The 20,351-nt window shown below is 37.9% G+C and overlaps 1 protein-coding gene across 5 annotated transcripts in view; it reads left to right on the top strand.

Annotated features, from left to right (window-relative positions):
* LOC114293002 (Ribosomal protein L1p/L10e family) overlaps positions 1-20,351 on the top strand; it is a 61,547-nt gene that overhangs the window by 16,280 nt on the left and 24,916 nt on the right. For all 5 annotated transcript variants that reach the window (XR_003639916.2, XR_003639914.2, XR_014335617.1 and 2 more), the window contains exons 3-8: positions 9,781-9,822; positions 9,919-10,024; positions 10,727-10,791; positions 10,872-10,910; positions 11,052-11,159; positions 11,273-11,360. Coding sequence is in view for 2 of the 5 variants with exons in the window: in XM_082878655.1 (XP_082734781.1) it covers positions 9,781-9,822; positions 9,919-10,024; positions 10,727-10,791; positions 10,872-10,910; positions 11,052-11,159; positions 11,273-11,360 (448 nt within the window). In the remaining 3 variants the exon portion in view is untranslated. The remainder of the gene's footprint in view (positions 1-9,780; positions 9,823-9,918; positions 10,025-10,726; positions 10,792-10,871; positions 10,911-11,051; positions 11,160-11,272; positions 11,361-20,351) is intronic.

Here is a 20,351-nt window from a genome sequence, read left to right on the forward strand (position 1 = left end):
TGGTGACTTCCTCTGAAATTTGTGGGAGATCATTTGGGGTCATGACCTTGTGGTCCGTCTTGTTGGAAACTAGATTTTAGAATATATGGGTAGATCGTGTAAAAAGGCAAACGATTTATAATCAGGTGGTGAAGGTTGAAGCCTTTGGTTTCTCTAGAGAGATGATTTGGTTGATGTGGAGATCTTCTCTCATTGTTCCCAAGCATTGGAAGCAGTTATTCACAAGAAGAATGAAGTAGATTGGCTATTCACAACTATAGATGTGTGTCCTAATTTGGCTTCTAGAGAAGTGCATTGGAGATATCTTACCAGGGTTGCGAGTGCTCTAAAGTTGCCATGGCTAGTTGTCGGTGATTCAATGAGGTTGTCGGGGAGGGGGGTAAGAAGTCTGGCGGTGCCTCGGTGAAGTAGCGAGGTGTGAGAAGTTTGTTAATTGGATGAATAGATGCAACCTCTTCATTATGGGATTTTTAGGCGCACGCTACACATGGGTGAACTCAAGGCAGCGTTATGTGCTGATAGGGGAAGAAATTGATCATGCTTTGTTTTATTCAGAGTGAAGAGCCCTTTCTCCGTATGCTTAGGTTAGGCACTTGCTTAAAACACATTTTGGACACTGCCCATTGTTGATTTCTTTGGATAGCACTTCTTCATCTATGGATGCTAGCGCCTTTTTAATGGAAGTTGCCTTGTTTTCTCGTCCTTTCGAGATGGTGGTTCATCATTCCTGGTCCTTTGCTGGAGGTAATGTTTGCTGCACTATTCATCGATTTGTGAGTTCTATTAGAGAATGGAATTATAATGTTTTTGGTAATATTTTTCGTAACAAGTAGTGTTTGTTGGCCATTGTGAGTTCTATTGGAGAATGGAAATCTAATGTTTTTGGTAATATTTTCGTACCAAACGGTGTCTGCTGGCAAGGTTAGAATGGCATTCAAAAGTGCATTACGGAGGAGTAGAAACCCTTTTCTAGAAAGACTTGAGAAACAACTAATTAAGAATACAGTTGAGTTTATTCCAAGAGGAGATGTACTTGTTCCAAAAGTTTCAAGCCAGATGGATATCATTGGGAGATAAGAATACTTACTATTTTCACATGACTACTTTGATTTGGCATAGACGTAACAAGGTAATGGCTCTGAAACTTTCAGATGGTTCTTTGTGTTTTATGGGAATACTCTATGGAGTTTGGTGGTGTATTATTTCAAATATCTTTATGGGCAGGGATAGTGCTTCCAATGGGGAATGAGGAGATCAAGGGTTTGTTGCAAGGTCGTAGGTTGAATGATGATGATCAAGCTCTCTTTCTGCAACTGATGACTGTGGTTGAGGTTCAGATGGGTGTGTTTAGCTTAGGTGCTTTTAAAGCACCAAGGTTGGATAGAATTCAACTAGGGTTTTATCATAAGGATTGGGATATAGTCGGCCCTACAATTATTAGTGTGGTTTAGAAAGTGTTTGTGGAAAAGAAGACTCTAGAGGGTATGAATAGAACCTTGATTGCTCTTATGCCTAAGAGAAGCATCCTAGAATCTTACTTAATTTTGACCAATTAGCTTGGTCAATGTCTCCTTGTGTATTGTTTCCAAGGTCTTGGTGTGACTAGAATCTAATTGTTGTTGCAGAAGCTAGTGAGCCCTAATCAACTAGTTTTATCCCTGGGAGGCAAACATCATATAGTAATGTTATCGTTCAAGAATTGTTGCATACCATGAAGAAAATGAAAGGGAAAAAGGGTGGTATGACAATTAAGATTGTCTTGATTTGAAGCCTATGATTGAGTGGATTGGAATTTCCTAAAAAATAGTCATTAGATACAGATTTCATACTTCTTGGGATTCTCTAGTGATGCACTGTGTCGAAGAAGAACAAACAATTTGTGGATGATTGTGTCTAGTGTGGCCAGACGAGTTGATTTGGGAAAATGGAAGGCACTTAGATGACTCGGGGTCATCGGAAGTGGATCGCTAAGGCAATCTTAGAAGAGAGAGGTCCACAGTGGAGGTCTTCTATACCAGAGAGAGAATTGTATGAAGTGTATTGTTGGTTTGATGATTGCTTTGGGAAGACTTCCTTATATAGCGAGGGATCTCTCGACAATATCAAGAGAATTCAATGGATCCTAACAATATCAAGGGACCAACGGATCTCGTGTCCTTGTGACATTATCGTTTATATGACAATATCATATGCCATGGCACAAGATGTACACGTCATAGTTACAGGTTGCAAGTTGTGGCGAAACCTCTCTCATCTAAGACTGGTCAAGTATCCCTGATCGGGGACCTTGATGACTCCTCAACTCTATCCCCTAAGCCATAAGTCGTCCAATGATCCTGAGTGGAGATCCTAGGCCTTGCTTCCGGCCTAGGTGATTCTGTAGTATAAGTTGGAGATTCTCGGATCACATGTGATGAGACAAATCTCTCGTGACCGATCTCTTTTGGAGACGGGTGGTGGAGTTAGACCTCGATAGCGGTAAGATCCTAATGAGATCTTGAATGTGGATTGGGGGACGAGATTCTACATGTGGACTGGGAGATGGATCCTGCATATGGATTTGGAGGTTTCTTTATATGGATTTGGAATTGAGATCTTGCATGTGCATCAACAATTGGATCCTACTTGTGGATCCTGGAGATAGTGAGATCCATAAAGATCTTAAGCGCACTTGTGACCTATGAAGTACCGACACTTCAAAATAAGTGTTGTATCCGTGTCAGACACACGGACACTTTGAGGACATGTGGACACGGCAGAGACACGTATAGGACACACCACATGGCGTGTCCCATTATTTAATTAATTTGTTTTCAGGGGACACACTGGGGACATTTCGGGGACACACTAGGGATATGCCAAGTTATATTTTTTCCCATTTTATTTAGTACTTTTGCTGAATGTTGAATGTTAAATGTTAAATATTTATTAATTTTTCCTTAAATTTAAACACTTAATAGATCACTCATAAAAAAGATATAAACTGTAAGTGTTAATATAAAAATGCCTTTTTAAAAAATAAATATATATATATATAGAATTAGAGTTAGTTTTGTTAATATTGATTGTTTGTGGATGTAATATTAATCTAGATAGCAAATAAAAATATATGAAAACATATTTTATTACTTTATCCCCGACGTGTCCGTGTCCCTATCTTTTTTGAAATCGCTGTGTACTGTGCCCGTGTCTGCATCTGTATTCGTGTTTGCACTTTGTAGCTTGTGACAATGTGAGATCCTACATGTGGATTGGGGACGGGATCCTTCATAGGGGTGGATCTTGCATCTAGATTTGGAGGTAGGATCCTTCATATGGATCAAGAGTTGAGATCTTAGAGAGATAATGAGATCCATGGAGATCTCAAACATACTTGTTGTGACAACATGTCAATGCCACATAATGGAGATGGACCCATATGCCTACACACTTCTTGGTTGAGGCATGTCGTGTCGGACATGACGCTCTGCGGACACTTCTTAAAGCATGTCCTCAATATATCTTAATTAGAAATATAAGTTTGTAATATTAGACACTTAATGCAACTTTTGTACTATAAATATGTTTTGAAACATTTATAAGATGAATTCATCCAGTGAACTAAGAAGAGTGCACCCTTTTATGGAGGAGGTATGTTGTGTTTGACACTGACACTTTGCAGACACTTCTAAAGTAGTGTTGAACACTTCTTCAATGTGTCTTAATTTAAATTATAAATTTATAATATTGGACACTTTACAGACACTTCTCAGATACTTCGGTGGCACTCCTTGAATTATTTGAACATGACCTATAGTAACAATGTTCTCCATTCTTCAATATGCAACTTTTTACTATGTTTTGGTATATTTATAAGATGAATATATTATAAATATACCATGTGTATTTAAATTTTCTACAATTGTTTTGTATTCTTTAGAATGCAGTGGTCACATGAATAACATCTTGATGTTCAAGTTATGGAATTTATGACTTGTAATTTTAATTGGTGTTAAGTGACCTTTTTTTCATTATGTTTGAATAAACTGTACATATGTTTGACATATAATAAATTTATACAAATATAAATTTCCCAAGCTTATTGTGTCCAGCATTTTTTGAAAATCACCATATTGATGTGCCCATGTTGTACTTGTGTCATGTTGTGTGTATATCTGTGCGACATAGCATGTGTATTTCAATGTTCTGCAATTGTTTTGCAATCTTTATAATGCAATTGTTAGTGAATGATATCTTGATATTTAAATTATGGAATATGACTTTAATTTTAACTCCTGTTTTTTTTTTTTTTTGGTTACATTTGAATACACTAATCATATATTTGACATATAATAAATTTATAAAAAATATAATTTCTTAACGTATTCTATGCTTTGTGTCTTGCATTTTTTGAAAATCATCTGTTGTCATGTCGCGCGTCTATGTCTATGCTACTTAGGACTCCGTAATGTCAACAGAAATGCCATTGATTTGGAATGGGGAGCTCGGATCGGAGTCTGTGGCAGTGGGATCAGTTATCCCCATACATTTTTGTGTTCTGAATGGAGGTGTTGGGCACCATTGAGGCTAAAGTTAGAGATAGGAGTTGTATGCCCATCATCAGTTTGACCAAGGGAGGCCCATCAATTTTGCTTGTCATCTTTGCTGATGACTTGTTTGATTTGGAGAGGCATCAAAGACTCAAGCTGAGTTTATGGCTGAAACTATGGAGTGGTTTTGTGGAGTTGTTGGGCAGCAAATCATCCTCGAGAAATGTCATAGGTATGTATCACCTAATGTTCCTCGAATAAAAAACAGATGTTAAGCCTAAGGATCCATAGGCACCACGAGCAAGCTGGGGAAGTACTTGGGAATACCTCTACTCCACTCTCGAGTCACAAAGGTGGCATCAATATGTCTTGGATAGAGTGAGGGCTAGACTGTCTGGTTGGAAAGTGTCCCGGCTTGAAGAGCCACTTTAGTATAGCCAGTTACATCCACTATCCTAGCCTATTTAATGCAAATAACAAAGATCCATAAGGTTATATGCGTTTCTATTGATAGCTCATAAGGAGTATGGGGGTTTAGGGATTCGGCAAATGGACAAGTTGAATATTGCTCTCTTGATGAAGTTGGGCTGGCGGCTTACTCAGGATAATGAGGCCCTATGCGCTTGAGTATTGAGGAATAAATACTTGATGGATGCTCAGAATATACGGGACTGTAATATCTCTGTGTCCTATTTATGCTTAGTGTCAGGAAAGGAAAGGAATTGCTTCGTAGTTGTTGAAACTGATTTGCAGGATGCTATCTCGTTGATCCAGTAACCAATGGCCTCTCATGAAGGGTATGGGTGTCACGACTCCATCCCGGCCCAAACAGGATATGCAGTGATCTGCTAGTAGTTGCGGACTACCGAAGGCCTAACTTTCAAAACAAGTTAGACTCTTAGGATAATTGGGACAAATTTTCTATTTTCAAGTGCGGAAGTCATTATTTGCTTATATTGAGTCCATTTGAATCATGGATTCAGAGCAGTGCATAACTATATGAAATGAAAGAATACATTCCTCTTGGATGGTTATATAATTATATTACATTATTACATGATATAAACAACAAAGTAAAATACAACACTTATGTCAAAGCTTTACAAATCTAGCACAAGCATACAAGGCTAGCTTCTAATTAAAGTTCTTTTCATAATCGAGCTCTTCATCACCTACATATATATATATATATATATATATAAGCTATGTTACATGGGCTCGGGTACGGGTGTCGGGTGTGGGTATGTATCTAGAGGTCGGACTCATCAAATCATAAATTTAAGGATACACGGACTAGGCAAAAAAATGGCATATTTTTATATTTTTAATCTAATATGTGAGATAAAATGGTATTATATTTAACTTATAGTGTCAAAATGACATTTATAGCAATTATACAACAATATGTACATATAATAATAGTGTTATATACAATTATATAAGAAGTATCCGTTGAAAAGTATCCGACACATATCCCATACCCTTGTCCGAGTGTCGGGTGTCCGACACGGGTATTTGATTTATATTGAAGAGTCCATGTAACATAGTATATAAGAGAGGGGTGAGCTATTACCTAGTGAATAGTAATATAGGAAAGTGGTAAATGAATGAACACTGACAAGCTTTTAAATATGACATCAAAACATAGCTTTAACTTGAGCAAGACATTGCATAACTTGGCTTTTGCAAACATTTACATAATGATGAACATATCAAGGATTACAAGGTGTCTAACTGGCCCGGATACCAGCTAAATGTCCCACCTGAAGGTGGCAAAGTGAGCTCAGCCATCAAGACTTGATTGTTATAATCCCCCAATTTTGGGATATGATCCAAGAATGTCATTTTAATACATGATACAAGAGTATATGATGTTCATTCATGATAAAACGTTAGCATACATTTCATAAACATAGCATAGGTTTTGCATTTCAAATCATAGCTTAACAAACATAACTTTGCTATTACTCACAAATGGCTCTTGAACTAAGGGTGTTTTCTTCCTCCAAATGCTTGACCTACAAAAAACATGAACAATGCATTGAACACAATTCAACTTACAAGCTCCTACTTCAATTCAAGTGCCTAAACTTATCTTAAGACTTCTTAGTTATTTCCTTAGATTGTTCAAGGTCTTTCTAAACTTATTTCAAGTCTAAATCAAGTATCAACAAGTGTCAAATGCATGCCTAGAAGCATCCTAGGTAATCAAGGTTTCATGAATATTGATATGTGCCAAAGACATACGTTGAAGGACCCAAAGTATTCCACAACAATTCCATACGCTTTGCATTGAAAAAGATCATGTTTAGATGTTTAAGGTTTAAGGAAATAGGAAGAAATGAAAGAGAACTAATTTAGGAGAGGAATTAGCATGAAATGGTAAAGAAGAAAGTGAGCAGCCTTTACTAATTTAAACTTATCTCTTTGTATACATGAAATTTGGATGTGAGACCACCACCATTGGAAACTAGACTTCCGGGGCTTGAATTTAGACTCAAGAATCGTTTAAAACCTAGTCTGGATGAGAGAGATATGCCCATTTGAAGTTGGGCTGAAACAGAGGTGCCACAAGTGCGGGGATCAGTGCTGCATGTGTGGTTTTTGCAGTAGAAAAATAACTTTCTGAGAGGGTTGGCCGGACGTGCGGGTATGGGTGCCGCATGTGCAGGAAGTTGAGTTCGAAAATCTCACTTTTTTCTTATCTTTGTCCGTTTCTTTTCAAGGTTCTATAGTATGAATTTAAGCTTGCAAAAATTCTTAAAAATCATAAGAAAGTATGACAACAAAGCTTCTTTTAAATCAAGAACATCAAAAACAAGATCAAACAATAAGATTTATGACTACCTAGTTCTTTTCCATTTTGTTCTATCCTTCCTCATTTTTTTTTTCATTTCTATCCTTCAAAAACAATGTTCAAGACTTCAAATCATGAATAGGTGATGTGTGTTTCATAGGTAAACATCAACGTGAGATGGATTCTAAGTTAAGGCTAATCAAAACTTAGGTTGTGTTTGGTGTGGAGTTCAAATCATGACTCCACACCCATATTTGAGTATGATGTTTGGTTACAACTTTCAAAAATTAATTCCGCACCACTTTTGAAAACTCGTTTCAGGCAGGATTTGAATTTTGAAATTTGGCCTACCCGGTCGTCCTCCTGGACGTCCGGCCGGTTGACCAGAACAATGCATTTTATTTTATTTTATTTTTTATGGCAATTGGCACATGATATTTTTTATATATTAAATAAAAAATATTTTCCAAATTTTTAAAATTTTTTTATGAGCTTTGAATAGAATTGTAGGTTGTGTGTTTGGTTATGAGTTGTAATTTTTTTGAATGAAATATCATATGTCACATCAATTATTCCAAACTCAATTCAAAACTTTTTTCAAAACTCATAACCTAGCAAATTTTCCACATTCAAATCATAATTTCAAAACTCACAAACTCAAAATACAACTCTATCCTCAAATTATAATTCTAAAACTCTACCAAATGCAATCTTAGTTTTTCTAACCAATTCTTCAAACCCTTTTCTTTTCCAAGTTCTCTATTTCTTTCATTTCAATCTCTTCAAAACTTAGTCTAAATGATTTTCTTGCTAGGTTACAACAATAACTTGAGGTAGAGGACTAGATTTTTTACCCTTTGATGAATTTCTCTTAATTTCTTGGTTGAAGGCTTTGAACCTCTTTGACTCATCTTCTTTTCTCGTTCCTTTCTCTTTTCTTCTTCTCTTCCTAGAACACAAATCCGCTCAACTCTTCTCTAATCTTCTCCTTCCTTCTCTTATTCTTGCTTCTACAGATTTTTCTCTTGTTTTGGTTTTATCTAGCAAGGTGAGACAAAAGGGTTGGAAGACAAGTAAGGCATGGGACAAAAAGGGTGGTGTATTTATACATCACTTATGTGCTTGCTTCATTAATTCCTTAATCTCTATCATTAATTTAATTAATCGATTTTAGTTATAATCAAGGTTAGTCTCTAATTAATCAAAGTTAAATTTAATCTTGCTTAACTTAATTAATCCAAAAAGTTTAAGCGCACAGATGACCAAATACAGATCCAAACACAGAAACTATGCATCCGGTTGTTTGCCCGGATGACTGGCCAGAGCTTGTTGACCGCGACTGTCATGGTGTTGACGCGGTTGTCATGGTGTCTTCGGGTCATTCGGGCGGTCGTCCGGTGGAACAATTTCTGTGTTTGGTTTTTGTGTTTGGTCTCTGTGTGCGTAGCATTGCTGTAATTAATCTTGAATAAGGCTCACTAATCCTGATTAGCAAAATAATATAGCATTAAAATAACAAGCATATTAGTCTAAGATCTTTAAGCTCCTCAATTAAGGATTCTTAGGTGATCTAAGCATTCAACATCCATATCAAAATCCATCCCTTAACTCCATGTTACTTACCAATTCCCACACCAAGGTTCTATTTCTAAATTGTCTTAGGTTTTTCATCAATCACAAGTATCCTTAAATCCCTTCTTCTTAGGCACTCTTCCTCAAGTCTTTTCAACTACTCACTTCTATACTTTACTTCAAATATTCTGTATAGTGAGATAATTGACTTGACTTAAGACATTCAAGGATATGGTACGTGGCATTCTTTGGGGTGTCACAATGGGTGTGTGGATAAGCTTGCTAGAGATGCAGTTTATGCTGATAGGGAAGTTCAGGCGCTAATCCAGTCATCAAAAGTGGTGTTGGATGGGGAATCTCTGGAAGCATCATGGTTTAGGTTTGGACCTCGACCCCCTTCTTTGTACCCAAAAAAAAGAAGGAGAAAAGAATTGGTAACTAGTTTCAAAACAACACTATTGTCCAAAGTTCCTTAGCCCCGCTATAGAATGTAGAAGTTAATTCACACTGCCCCCGCCCCTGTGCTCATGCAGTACCACTTTGCATTAATCTTGCCCCAGTAAATATATGTAGATATATTTTCCTTTTTAATGGCTTTCTTGTTCCTGCACAGGTTCTATCTTGGTGAATCGTTTGCACACTGTTTAATATTCTCCACCTCCTTGAGAGATTGTCTTCTCCTTTTTTTTTTTTTTTGGGGGGGGGGGGAGGGGGATTGAAAAGAAAAGTGGATGCCATTTTGGGTTCTTAAATAGAAGACATGAACAGTATTCATCGTCTTTTCTTGTTTGTCTCTGGTGCTTTCTGAGGCATTATATGTTTGGCATCTCAATCATTTTTTTTCAAGATATTTAGTTAACTTCCATCTGAATTGAAGTGCAGAAGCTTGATGGTATTGCGACTTTGCCTCATGGTACTGGAAAGGTACAATCTTCACTTAGATAGTGGATGGTGGCAGAATTTTGGAGTACTGCAGTCTAGTTTGCATGGATTTATCTGACGGATATTTTTATATCTCAGGCTGCTAAGATTGCTGTCTTTGCTGATGGATCTGCCGCAGATGAAGCCAGAGCTGCAGGTGCTAATGTTGTTGGCGGTGTTGAACTCGTTGAGGAAATCAAGAATGGTAATTGATAAATCTGTGTGCTACATCATCGTGATTGATTAGGGCTATGAAAATATTTATTTCCTTAGGTGAAATTTAATTAAAACGACAAATGAAGCCTGCCCAAGGTTTACATGCAAAGCAATGTATAAAGTGGCTACTTGAGAGATGACCGAGATACCATAAAAAGAGCAAGTGATTGTCCAACCATTCCTTTTGTCCTCCCAAACTTGGTTTGTTAGTGACGTGTTTTCAAACTTGATGATCAAGATTTTAACATTATGAAGATATTCTTATTTCTTTGCTTCATAGTTATCCAAAATCTGCTTACTGAGTATCTTTACTGTGGTGCATTTCTTTGTGGTGGCCTTAATGCACTATCCCTGAAACAACTCCAAAACCAATGCTGAGCAGTTTATTAATAGCATCCAAAAACTTAAGCCCCCATGTTTCTTTATCATTCCCTCTTTTTCATCCCATCAATGGGCTTGCATGTTCCTTATGCTTACTGCTAAATGTTTGTTGGTTGTCTTCATTAATCAACAATGTGCATTATCGGTATGGCACTGATGTTATTGTCCTTTATGCAGATCAAAAATGAATTTCCATCTATTTGGATCTCACTGTCATTTTTTACAATGTTACTACAATTTAATTGATGTTTTATAGGAACTGGAATGAACTTTTGAGATTCAGCATTAAGATTTCCTCAAACATGTGCAGGCAATGTTAAGGCTCATTTTGATATATGTATTACAACTCATCAATTTGTTCCACGTCTTCAAAAGGTTTGTTTTATTTGAATTCAAACTCGGGTATTAAAAAAGTTAGTATCTGGGTATGAAAGGTTATGCTTTCTATTTTGCAGCTGGGGAACATCCTTAAAAGTCGGATGCCTAGTACTAAAGTGAGTGTGAAATATTGTTGCTCTTGCTGCTGCTCTTTTTAATTAATTTATTTTTTCCCCCTTTCCTTTTTTGGGAAGCTAAAGTTGGAGATATTTCAGTGGGCATGTTCTCATCGTTATTTAATTCAAAACATTTTATAGGCTGGTACTGTGACTGATGATGTCGCTAAGGCAGTGAGAGAAGCAAAACGGCTTGTGAAGTTTAATAAGAAAGACAAAGCTGCAGTAGTGCATGTTGGGATTGGGAAGGTACAGTTGATTTCTTCTGTTATATAACGCAAGTCATGAATGCATGATTTGTGTTTATGGGGCTTTACTCCCCACCCCCCTTGTAAGCCCATGGAACTAATCATCAACTGCAGGTGAGTTATTCGGAGGAGGCGTTACGTGAAAACATTGGTGCATTTGTGAATGCCCTTTTGGCGGCAAAGCCTGCAGGCTTAAAGAAGAGTAAGTAATAGGCATTACTGTATGTTTGCTGGCTTAATGCTGGGTTCTGATGTGATTGGGTGAAAATCTAATGCTTATGTCCTTAAATGTGGTAATGAAATTAAAATTCATTGATATGTTTGCATAACTGTTGCTGGGTGTGGGTATCTATATCACGACTGATACGTGGTGAGCCCCACGGGTCCTATGTCATCACCTCCATCGTTTCCATGTGGTAGACACCTGAGGCACCACAATGTCCTGATCAGATATAGAATATGATAGTGGTGTTGGTGGTAGATAGTGGCATGCATATAATATGATAGTGGTAGATAGTGGTAATATATAATATGTAAGTGGCATATAATGGGTTATAATGATGTTTGTAATATCTCCTATATAAGGAGTGTCATTTGGTCTTGTAAAATAAGAAGTTTTGAATATAACAGAAATATATTCCTTCTTCCTCATATTTTCGGAGTTCTTCTTCCTCCTCATATTTTCTAAGTTGGTATCAGAGCAACAAAAAACACAGCAGCCCTAAAACCGTCATAGCCATGTCGGAAGTCACGTCCGAAACCACTTCAACCCCTGCCGCTGCCATTCCGGTGAAAACGTCCAACTCTCACTCTGTCCAAATCACCACCATCCGCCTAAATGGTGATAATTTTCTCCGCTGGTCACAATCTGTCCGGATGTATATCCGTGGGCAAGGAAAGATCGGTTACATCACTGGTGACAAGAAGGCTCCTGCTGTTAATGATCCGCTGTTCGACAGTTGGGACGCTGAAAACTCCATGGTTATGACATGGTTGGTCAATTCCATGGAGGAGGATATAAGCTCTAATTACATGTGCTATCCTACTGCACAAGAATTGTGGGATAATGTTTGTCAGATGTATTCTGACCTAGGAAATCAATCTCAAGTTTTCGAATTAACTTTGAAGTTGGGAGAGATTCGTCAAGGAGATGATTCCGTCACCAAATATTTCAATTCGTTGAAAAGGTTGTGGCAGGATCTTGACATCTTCAACACATACGAATGGAAATCGGTTGACGACTGCAACCACCACAAGAAAACTGTGGAAGACAGCCGTATTTACAAGTTTCTTGCCGGCCTCAACATTGAGTTCGATGAAGTGCGAGGAAGAATTATTGGCAGACCTCCTCTCCCATCCATTGGCGAAGTATTTGCCGAAGTCAGAAGGGAAGAGAGCCGAAGGAGCGTCATGCTTAAGAAAAAAGGTACTGGTGAATCAATTGAAATTTCTGCTTTAATTAGCGATGCTGCGGCCAACAAGGCTGCAAATTACCAGCGCAGGTTTGATGATAAGCCACGGGTCTGGTGTGATTTTTGCAACAAGCCTCGCCATACACGCGAAACGTGTTGGAAGATCCATGGCAAACCTGTCAACTGGAAAAGCAGCAAACAAGGAGAGAAGAATCGTGGCTTTCCTACCGCTAATGAAGCCGATTCAGGTCCCTTCAACAAAGAGCAGATTGATCAACTCTTAAAGCTGATAAAATCCAACTCCTCATCCGGTACTCCTAGTGTTTTGTTGGCACAAACAGGTAGAAATCCTAAAGCCTTCTCTTGCCTAAACTTCTCTCCGTGGATCATAGATTCCGGTGCCTCCGATCACATGACTAGTTTTTCCCATTTATTTAGTACCTATTTCCCTTGTTCTGGTCATGACAAAATCAGAATAGCCGATGGTAGTTTTTCACCTATTGCAGGAAAAGGATTTATTAAACTAACTGAGAAAATTAATCTCAATGCTGTTCTTCACGTCCCCAACTTAGCCTGTAACCTTTTGTCTGTCAGTAAACTATCTAAGGATTCTAATTGTCGTGTTACATTTTTTGAATCCCATTGTGAATTTCAGGACCAGAACTCGGGGATGATGATTGGGCGTGCTAGGATGCTTGAAGGTCTTTACTACTTTGATGAAGTACCTGTTAGTAATAAAAAAGCTCAGAGCTTTAATAGTACTAGTTCAATCTCTGTTCGAGAAAAAATAATGCTATGGCACTATAGGCTAGGACATCCTAGTTTTCTTTATCTGAAACATTTATTTCCAGAATTATTTAAAGGGATTGATTGTTCTTCTTTTCATTGTGAAAGTTGCATTTTTGCAAAATTTCATCGCTCTACTTATTTGCCAAAACCTTACCAGGCTTCCAAACCTTTTTATTTAATTCATAGTGATGTTTGGGGCCCTTCTAAAATCACTACTCTTTCTGGTAAAAGATGGTTTGTTACATTTATTGATGACCATACCCGCTTATGTTGGATTTATTTGATGAATAAAAAATCTGACGTGAAAAATTTATTCACAAATTTTTACAATATGATTGAAAACCAATTTCAAACCAAAATTGGTATTTTACATTCTGATAATGGAACAGAATATTTCAATGAGCAGTTGGGTGAGTTTTTGGAAAAAAATGGGATTTTTCATCAATCTACATGTCGGGATACCCCTCAACAAAATGGCATTGCAGAACGAAAAAATAAGCATCTACTTGAAGTAGCACGTGCTATAATGTTTTACATGCATGTTCCTAAATATTTATGGGGTGAAGCAATTTTAACAGCCTCTTATTTGATAAACAGGATGCCTACAAAGGTGTTAACATACAAAACACCTTTCGATTGTCTCAAAACTTTTTTTCCTGACACGAGGTTGTTTTCTGATTTACCCGCCAAAGTTTTTGGATGTACTGCCTATGTTCATGTTCCCAGCCAATTTCGTTCAAAACTTGACCCCCGTGCTATAAAATGTGTTTTTTTGGGTTATTCCTCAAACAAAAAGGGGTATAAGTGTTTCGATCCTCAAACCAAGAAATTTCATGTGAGTATGGATGTGTCATTTGTTGAAACAAAATCCTATTTCCCCAACACTTCTCTTCAGGGGGAGACAAGTGGAGTAGAAGACCGTTTTTGGGATATTTCTATCCCGCTCCCCAATGTCATTTATCCTACACAAAAACCACATCTGTCTGATAATGATCACTTAGGAGAACCAAGTTCTATGGTGCCTAGTCAAGAAGATTCTTGTTTAGGGGGAGAAGTACTACAAAATGATCTAAATCCTGAGCTTCAGGTTTATACTAGGAAGCGATTTCATCTGAGGAATAATGACCCGAATGTCCATCCTAATGACCCGAATGTCTACCCGAGTTCTGGCATCGAAATTTTAGGTAATCCTATTCCTTCTATTTCTGACCTTGATGTTCCTATAGCAATTAGGAAAGGTGTCCGAAACTGCATTAAACATCCTATTGCAAATTACCTCTCCTATCAAAGACTGTCTAAAAACCATAGAGCTTTCACATCTAGGATTTCACACTTGTTTGTTCCAAGGAATATACAGGAAGCATTGGATGATCCGAATTGGAAATTAGCAGTCATGGAGGAGATGAATGCTTTAAGGAAAAGTGGTACTTGGGAGATAGTTGATCTACCCAAAGACAAGAAAACAGTTGGGTGTAAATGGGTGTTTACGATAAAATGTAACGCAGATGGAAGCGTTGAGAGATACAAGGCGAGACTGGTGGCTAAAGGCTTCACTCAAACTTATGGGATCGACTATCAGGAGACGTTTGCTCCTGTTGCTAAAATAAATTCCATCAGAGTACTGTTATCTCTTGCAGTAAATTCAGATTGGCCTCTACATCAACTTGACATTAAAAATGCATTTCTCAATGGTGATCTTGAAGAGGAGGTGTTCATGAGCCTACCGCCGGGATTTGAGCAGAGACTTGGAAGCGACAGAGTATGCAGATTGAACAAGTCATTATACGGACTCAAACAATCACCAAGAGCGTGGTTTGAACGCTTTGGGAAGGCAGTTATCAGTTGTGGCTTCTCGCAGAGTCAAGCAGATCACACAATATTTTATAAACATTCAAAAAACAGTAAAATTGCAATTTTGATTGTTTATGTTGATGACATCATTTTAACTGGTAATGATGAAGCAGAGTTAGCAGCCCTCAAAGAGAAACTCGCAAAAAAATTTCACATTAAGGATCTGGGAGCCCTCAAGTATTTCCTCGGAATGGAATTTGCAAGATCCAAGGAAGGTATATTCGTTAATCAGAGAAAATATGTTCTTGATCTCCTTGGAGAAACAGGTATGCTTGGTTGTAAGATGGTGGAGACTCCGATCGAGCCTAACTTGAAGTTACAAGCTGCTAAGGCTGAAGAAGTCAAAGAGAGGGAACAATATCAGCGACTTGTCGGGAAATTGATTTACTTGTCTCATACGCGGCCTGATATTGCCTTTGCAGTCAGCATGGTAAGTCAGTTCATGCACTCACCAGGGGCAGAGCACTTTGAGGCCGTTTATAAGATCTTAAGATATTTGAAAGGAACTCCAGGGAGAGGCTTACTGTTCAAGAAACATGGACATCTTCAAGTTGAAGTATACACAGATGCAGACTGGGCAGGAAGTGTTACAGACAGGAGATCAACATCCGGATACTGCTCCTTTGTAGGTGGGAACCTAGTTACATGGCGGAGTAAAAAACAGACTGTGGTAGCTAGAAGTAGTGCAGAAGCAGAGTTCAGAGCTGTTGCCCATGGAATCTGTGAAGTAATGTGGATTAAAAGAATTCTTGAAGAATTAAAGCTTTCTCACCCGACACCTATGAAGGTTTATTGTGACAACAAAGCAGCTATATCTATAGCTCATAATCCAGTTCTACATGATCGCACAAAACATATAGAAGTGGATAAACATTTCATCAAGGAGAAAATCAATGCTGGCATAATCTGTATGACCTACCTTCCAACAGGTGAACAATTAGCTGATGTGCTAACAAAGGGACTACACAAGAAGCAATTTGATAAGCTGACTAGCAAGCTGGCTATGGAAGATATCTTCAAACCAACTTGAGGGGGAGTGCTGGAAATTTGTGTTATAATAAGATAGTGGCATGTATATAATATGATAGTGGTGTTGGTGGTAGATAGTGGCATGTATAGAATATGATAGTGGTGTTGGTGGTAGATAGTGGTAATATATAATATGTAAGTGGCATATAATGGGTTATAATGATGTTTGTAATATCTCCTATATAAGGAGTGTCATTTGGAGTTTTCAGCGTCCCAACTGTCGAACAGCGGATCATTAACAGCAGGAGCCTTCTTGTCACCAGTGATGTAACCGATCTTTCCTTGCCCACGGATATACATCCGGACAGATTGTGACCAGCGGAGAAAATTATCACCATTTAGGCGGATGGTGGTGATTTGGACAGAGTGAGAGTTGGACGTTTTCACCGGAATGGCAGCGGCAGGGGTTGAAGTGGTTTCGGACGTGACTTCCGACATGGCTATGACGGTTTTAGGGCTGCTGTGTTTTTTGTTGCTCTGATACCAACTTAGAAAATATGAGGAGGAAGAAGAACTCCGAAAATATGAGGAAGAAGGAATATATTTCTGTTATATTCAAAACTTCTTATTTTACAAGACCAAATGACACTCCTTATATAGGAGATATTACAAACATCATTATAACCCATTATATGCCACTTACATATTATATATTACCACTATCTACCACTATCATATTATATGCATGCCACTATCTACCACCAACACCACTATCATATTCTATACATGCCACTATCTACCACCAACACCACTATCATATTCTATACATGCCACTATCTACCACCAACACCACTATCATATTATATACATGCCACTATCTTATTATAACACAAATATCCAGCAGGGTTGTATGTCTAGCCTAGCTGGGGCATATACACCAAGTATGGCTGTTCAGCTCACTAGTGTGACTGCCACTCTATTAGGCCAAAACACCAAAGTGAATGAGTCAAGTATGCATAACCAATGCATGGTTGCTACACCATGCTGCACAGCTAAGCTTACCCGCTCAGCCATAACCTACTTGACAACACCATGGCTCAATATAGCACCACGTCTTGTTTGGATGAGCCTCCACTGGACCATGGTTTTTTCATACCTCATTCCCATAGGATGTGTCAAGGAGCGATTAGGAGCATCACTTGACCTTGAGCATGTCACTACTCAGTCACTCTTACTTGGCAGCAACCTAGCCCAACCTGTGGCTTGCTTATCTCTCCATATGCACTCACTCCCTTAGTTGGGATCACTGACTATTCTCTCTGGCAGCTCACTCGGTGGCAACTCTCTTTGGTGGAATATGATATCACTTGCAAATTGCAATGTGCCTAAGGCTATCAAGAGCCAAGCCCTAGTTGATTTCCTAGGTCACTTACCCCAACGGGGAACTCAAGCCAAACTCCGGGGAGATGAATTCCAGGCCACTAAAGTAAGAACAGAAGGAGAAGGAGTCTTAGCTTTGACGGCTTGCCACTTCGCAAGGTGGGTTAAGTCAAAATGAGTAACTTTTGTAACAAGACAATAAGGTTGAATATGGAGAGATAATAGAAAAGAAAGAACACAAAGGTTTAATGTGGTTTGGCCAATCTTGGCCTACATCCACACACACAAAGTGCTATGGGCTACATCTTTCATTTACTCAACTTAATAGTCTTGTTTACATGATATGCCCTATATATAGAGTGGGAGATACAATCAAATCCTTTCAATTAAGGGATTGAAAGAAATCAAATATACAAAAAATCATGATAAACATCAATCATGGGATCTCCATATATTCTAATATCTTCCATATCTTTTGGTATCTTTAACAATATAATCTTATTTCCAAAACTTCCCCTCAAGTTGGAACACAGAACGGTTGAAGTGAAGTGTCCAACTTGAACTAAAAAATTAGGATGATAAACAACTACAATGACGTTGCCGAAAAATGACAACAATTGTAGAAACTCTCTTCAATGACTACTTCAGCAGAGAACATAGGCAAGGAATTAACATCTTGCAATAAAGAAATGTGCATGAAATCAGTCATGATGGTGGCAACAGAAACTAACCGAGAGAGAGAAAGCGACAAGGCCAAAGAAACAACAAATCACCACAAATAGAAAGGCCGAAAGAACGGCGTATCACAAAACAAAAAAGATTGTTGGAGAAGTGGTGTCTTGCAAAGAATGCTATCGAACACACCGGTAGCCCAAAATACACAAAAAAAGTAGAAACAACTGCTAACCACATTAGCAGCACCAACCCTATAGGGTTACCCAGGGTGAATGAGAATAATGAAAACAAATGGGCCGTATACTCGGCATATCACAAAAATAATGCTACTAAACACAGTGGTAGCCCTGAAATAAGTAAAAATCGTAGTGTTTTCTTACCACATTAGCAAACTAGTGGTCCACTCAAGGAAGAGGGAAAAACACCTTGAGAACAAAACAATATGGAGTGCTTCGATACCAAGTTAAATTTTGTAGTAAGGCATTAAGGTTGAATATGGAGAGATAATAGAGATATAAAAGATAAAAGAAAGAACACAAATCATGGGATTTCCATATATTCTAATATCTTTAACAATATAATCTTATCTCCAACAAAATGGTCTTGATTTCCCTCAATGCCATCAAAGTCCATTTGTCTTACAAATTAGAGTTTGGATCCTCCAACAATGAGGTGGAGTATGAGGCCCTCATATTCGACTCATGGCTGAGTTCCACATGGGAGTAACTCTCTTATGCAACTGTGACCTTGTAGTTAAGCAAACCAACGGGGATTACACCATCAAGGAGCCGCCTCTTGCCTCACACAGAATTATCATTTAGAGGTTGCTGGACAAATAGACATGGTTCGGACACAGCATGTCCCTTGCTTTAACAACCGTCACCCGGATGTCTAGCCACTTTGTCTTTCGTTTTCACTTGATTTCATTTATTGTAACGCTAATGTTGAAAAAATGTTTGTATAAGTGATGGAGATTTTTATCTTTATGTTATTGAATAGAGTTAGATGTAAGGAAATTGGTGGTAAAATGAGGGTATTTGCAATAAATTTGGAGAACATATGGAAACAACTGCCAACGCATTGATGCTCTATGTTAGCATTGAAGGACAACACAATGACAATGTTCATGTATACACTCGAAAGTCTGAAGAACGTAGAAATATTAAGTGTTGTGTAAAGCTCCTTGGGGCTTGAGATTATCTCTGATATATCTTCGTGAAAAGGAGCAATAACGCATTAGTTGTCTACAATCAATTACTACAATTTTTATTTTTTATTTTAAATTTAAGCAACTTTGTGATAAGCTTCGGATATATTACCTGGTAACATCATCATCAAAAAAGAAAATTGGATGCAGTAGTAAAAAAATATTTGAATCTGTGTAGTTTATATCACCCTATCCTAATGAGATGTGAATATGCCACTATTCTTGATATTAGAAACCACTACGTGAGGCAAAAATGCTTTGATATAATTGTAACAGCATTTGCCATGTCACATCAAGTACATTTGCTTATAGTCCTTGACAGATCAAAAATGGCGAAAAACGATTCATGTAGCTACCCCCATTTGATCGGGACACAAGGCTTAGTTTGATTTGGTAACATCATTATTGTTATCCTCATTTTATCATTATCATTTTTAGGTTAGATTTCTCCACTTCTAATTTTTTCTTTGGCTCAGTGATCAGGTGTCGATAGGTAAAGATTGTGTTTGATGGCTACTCAACATTACATTGTCTGTGTTTCTTGTTCTTATTTTCTTTTTGGCACTGTGTCTACTTGGACAAGGTTAGAGCTGACAATAAGTTTTAGGCTGAAGCAGAATTCTGTTAAATGTGAATAGACCCACCCTTGCACATGGAATCTTCATCTCCCAAGTCTCACATATTTTCTTTTATTCAGTCCCCATAGTGCATTCCCTACATAGTACATAGAATAATTAATCACTAATAAGGATTGCAATCAATATAAAAAAGAGAATTCCAGTTGATGATCTTTTGACCCATTTACGATGCAGTTCTACATCTTAGCACTGAACTAATGAATAGAGAGATTGAGCTATACTTCTAAAGTCAAGAATGGCATAATTTATTAAAAGAGACGAGCTAAAGAGGT

This window comes from Camellia sinensis, chromosome 7 (assembly GCF_055761805.1).
Source record: "Camellia sinensis isolate YWXY chromosome 7, ASM5576180v1, whole genome shotgun sequence".
Taxonomy (NCBI): domain Eukaryota; kingdom Viridiplantae; phylum Streptophyta; class Magnoliopsida; order Ericales; family Theaceae; genus Camellia; species Camellia sinensis.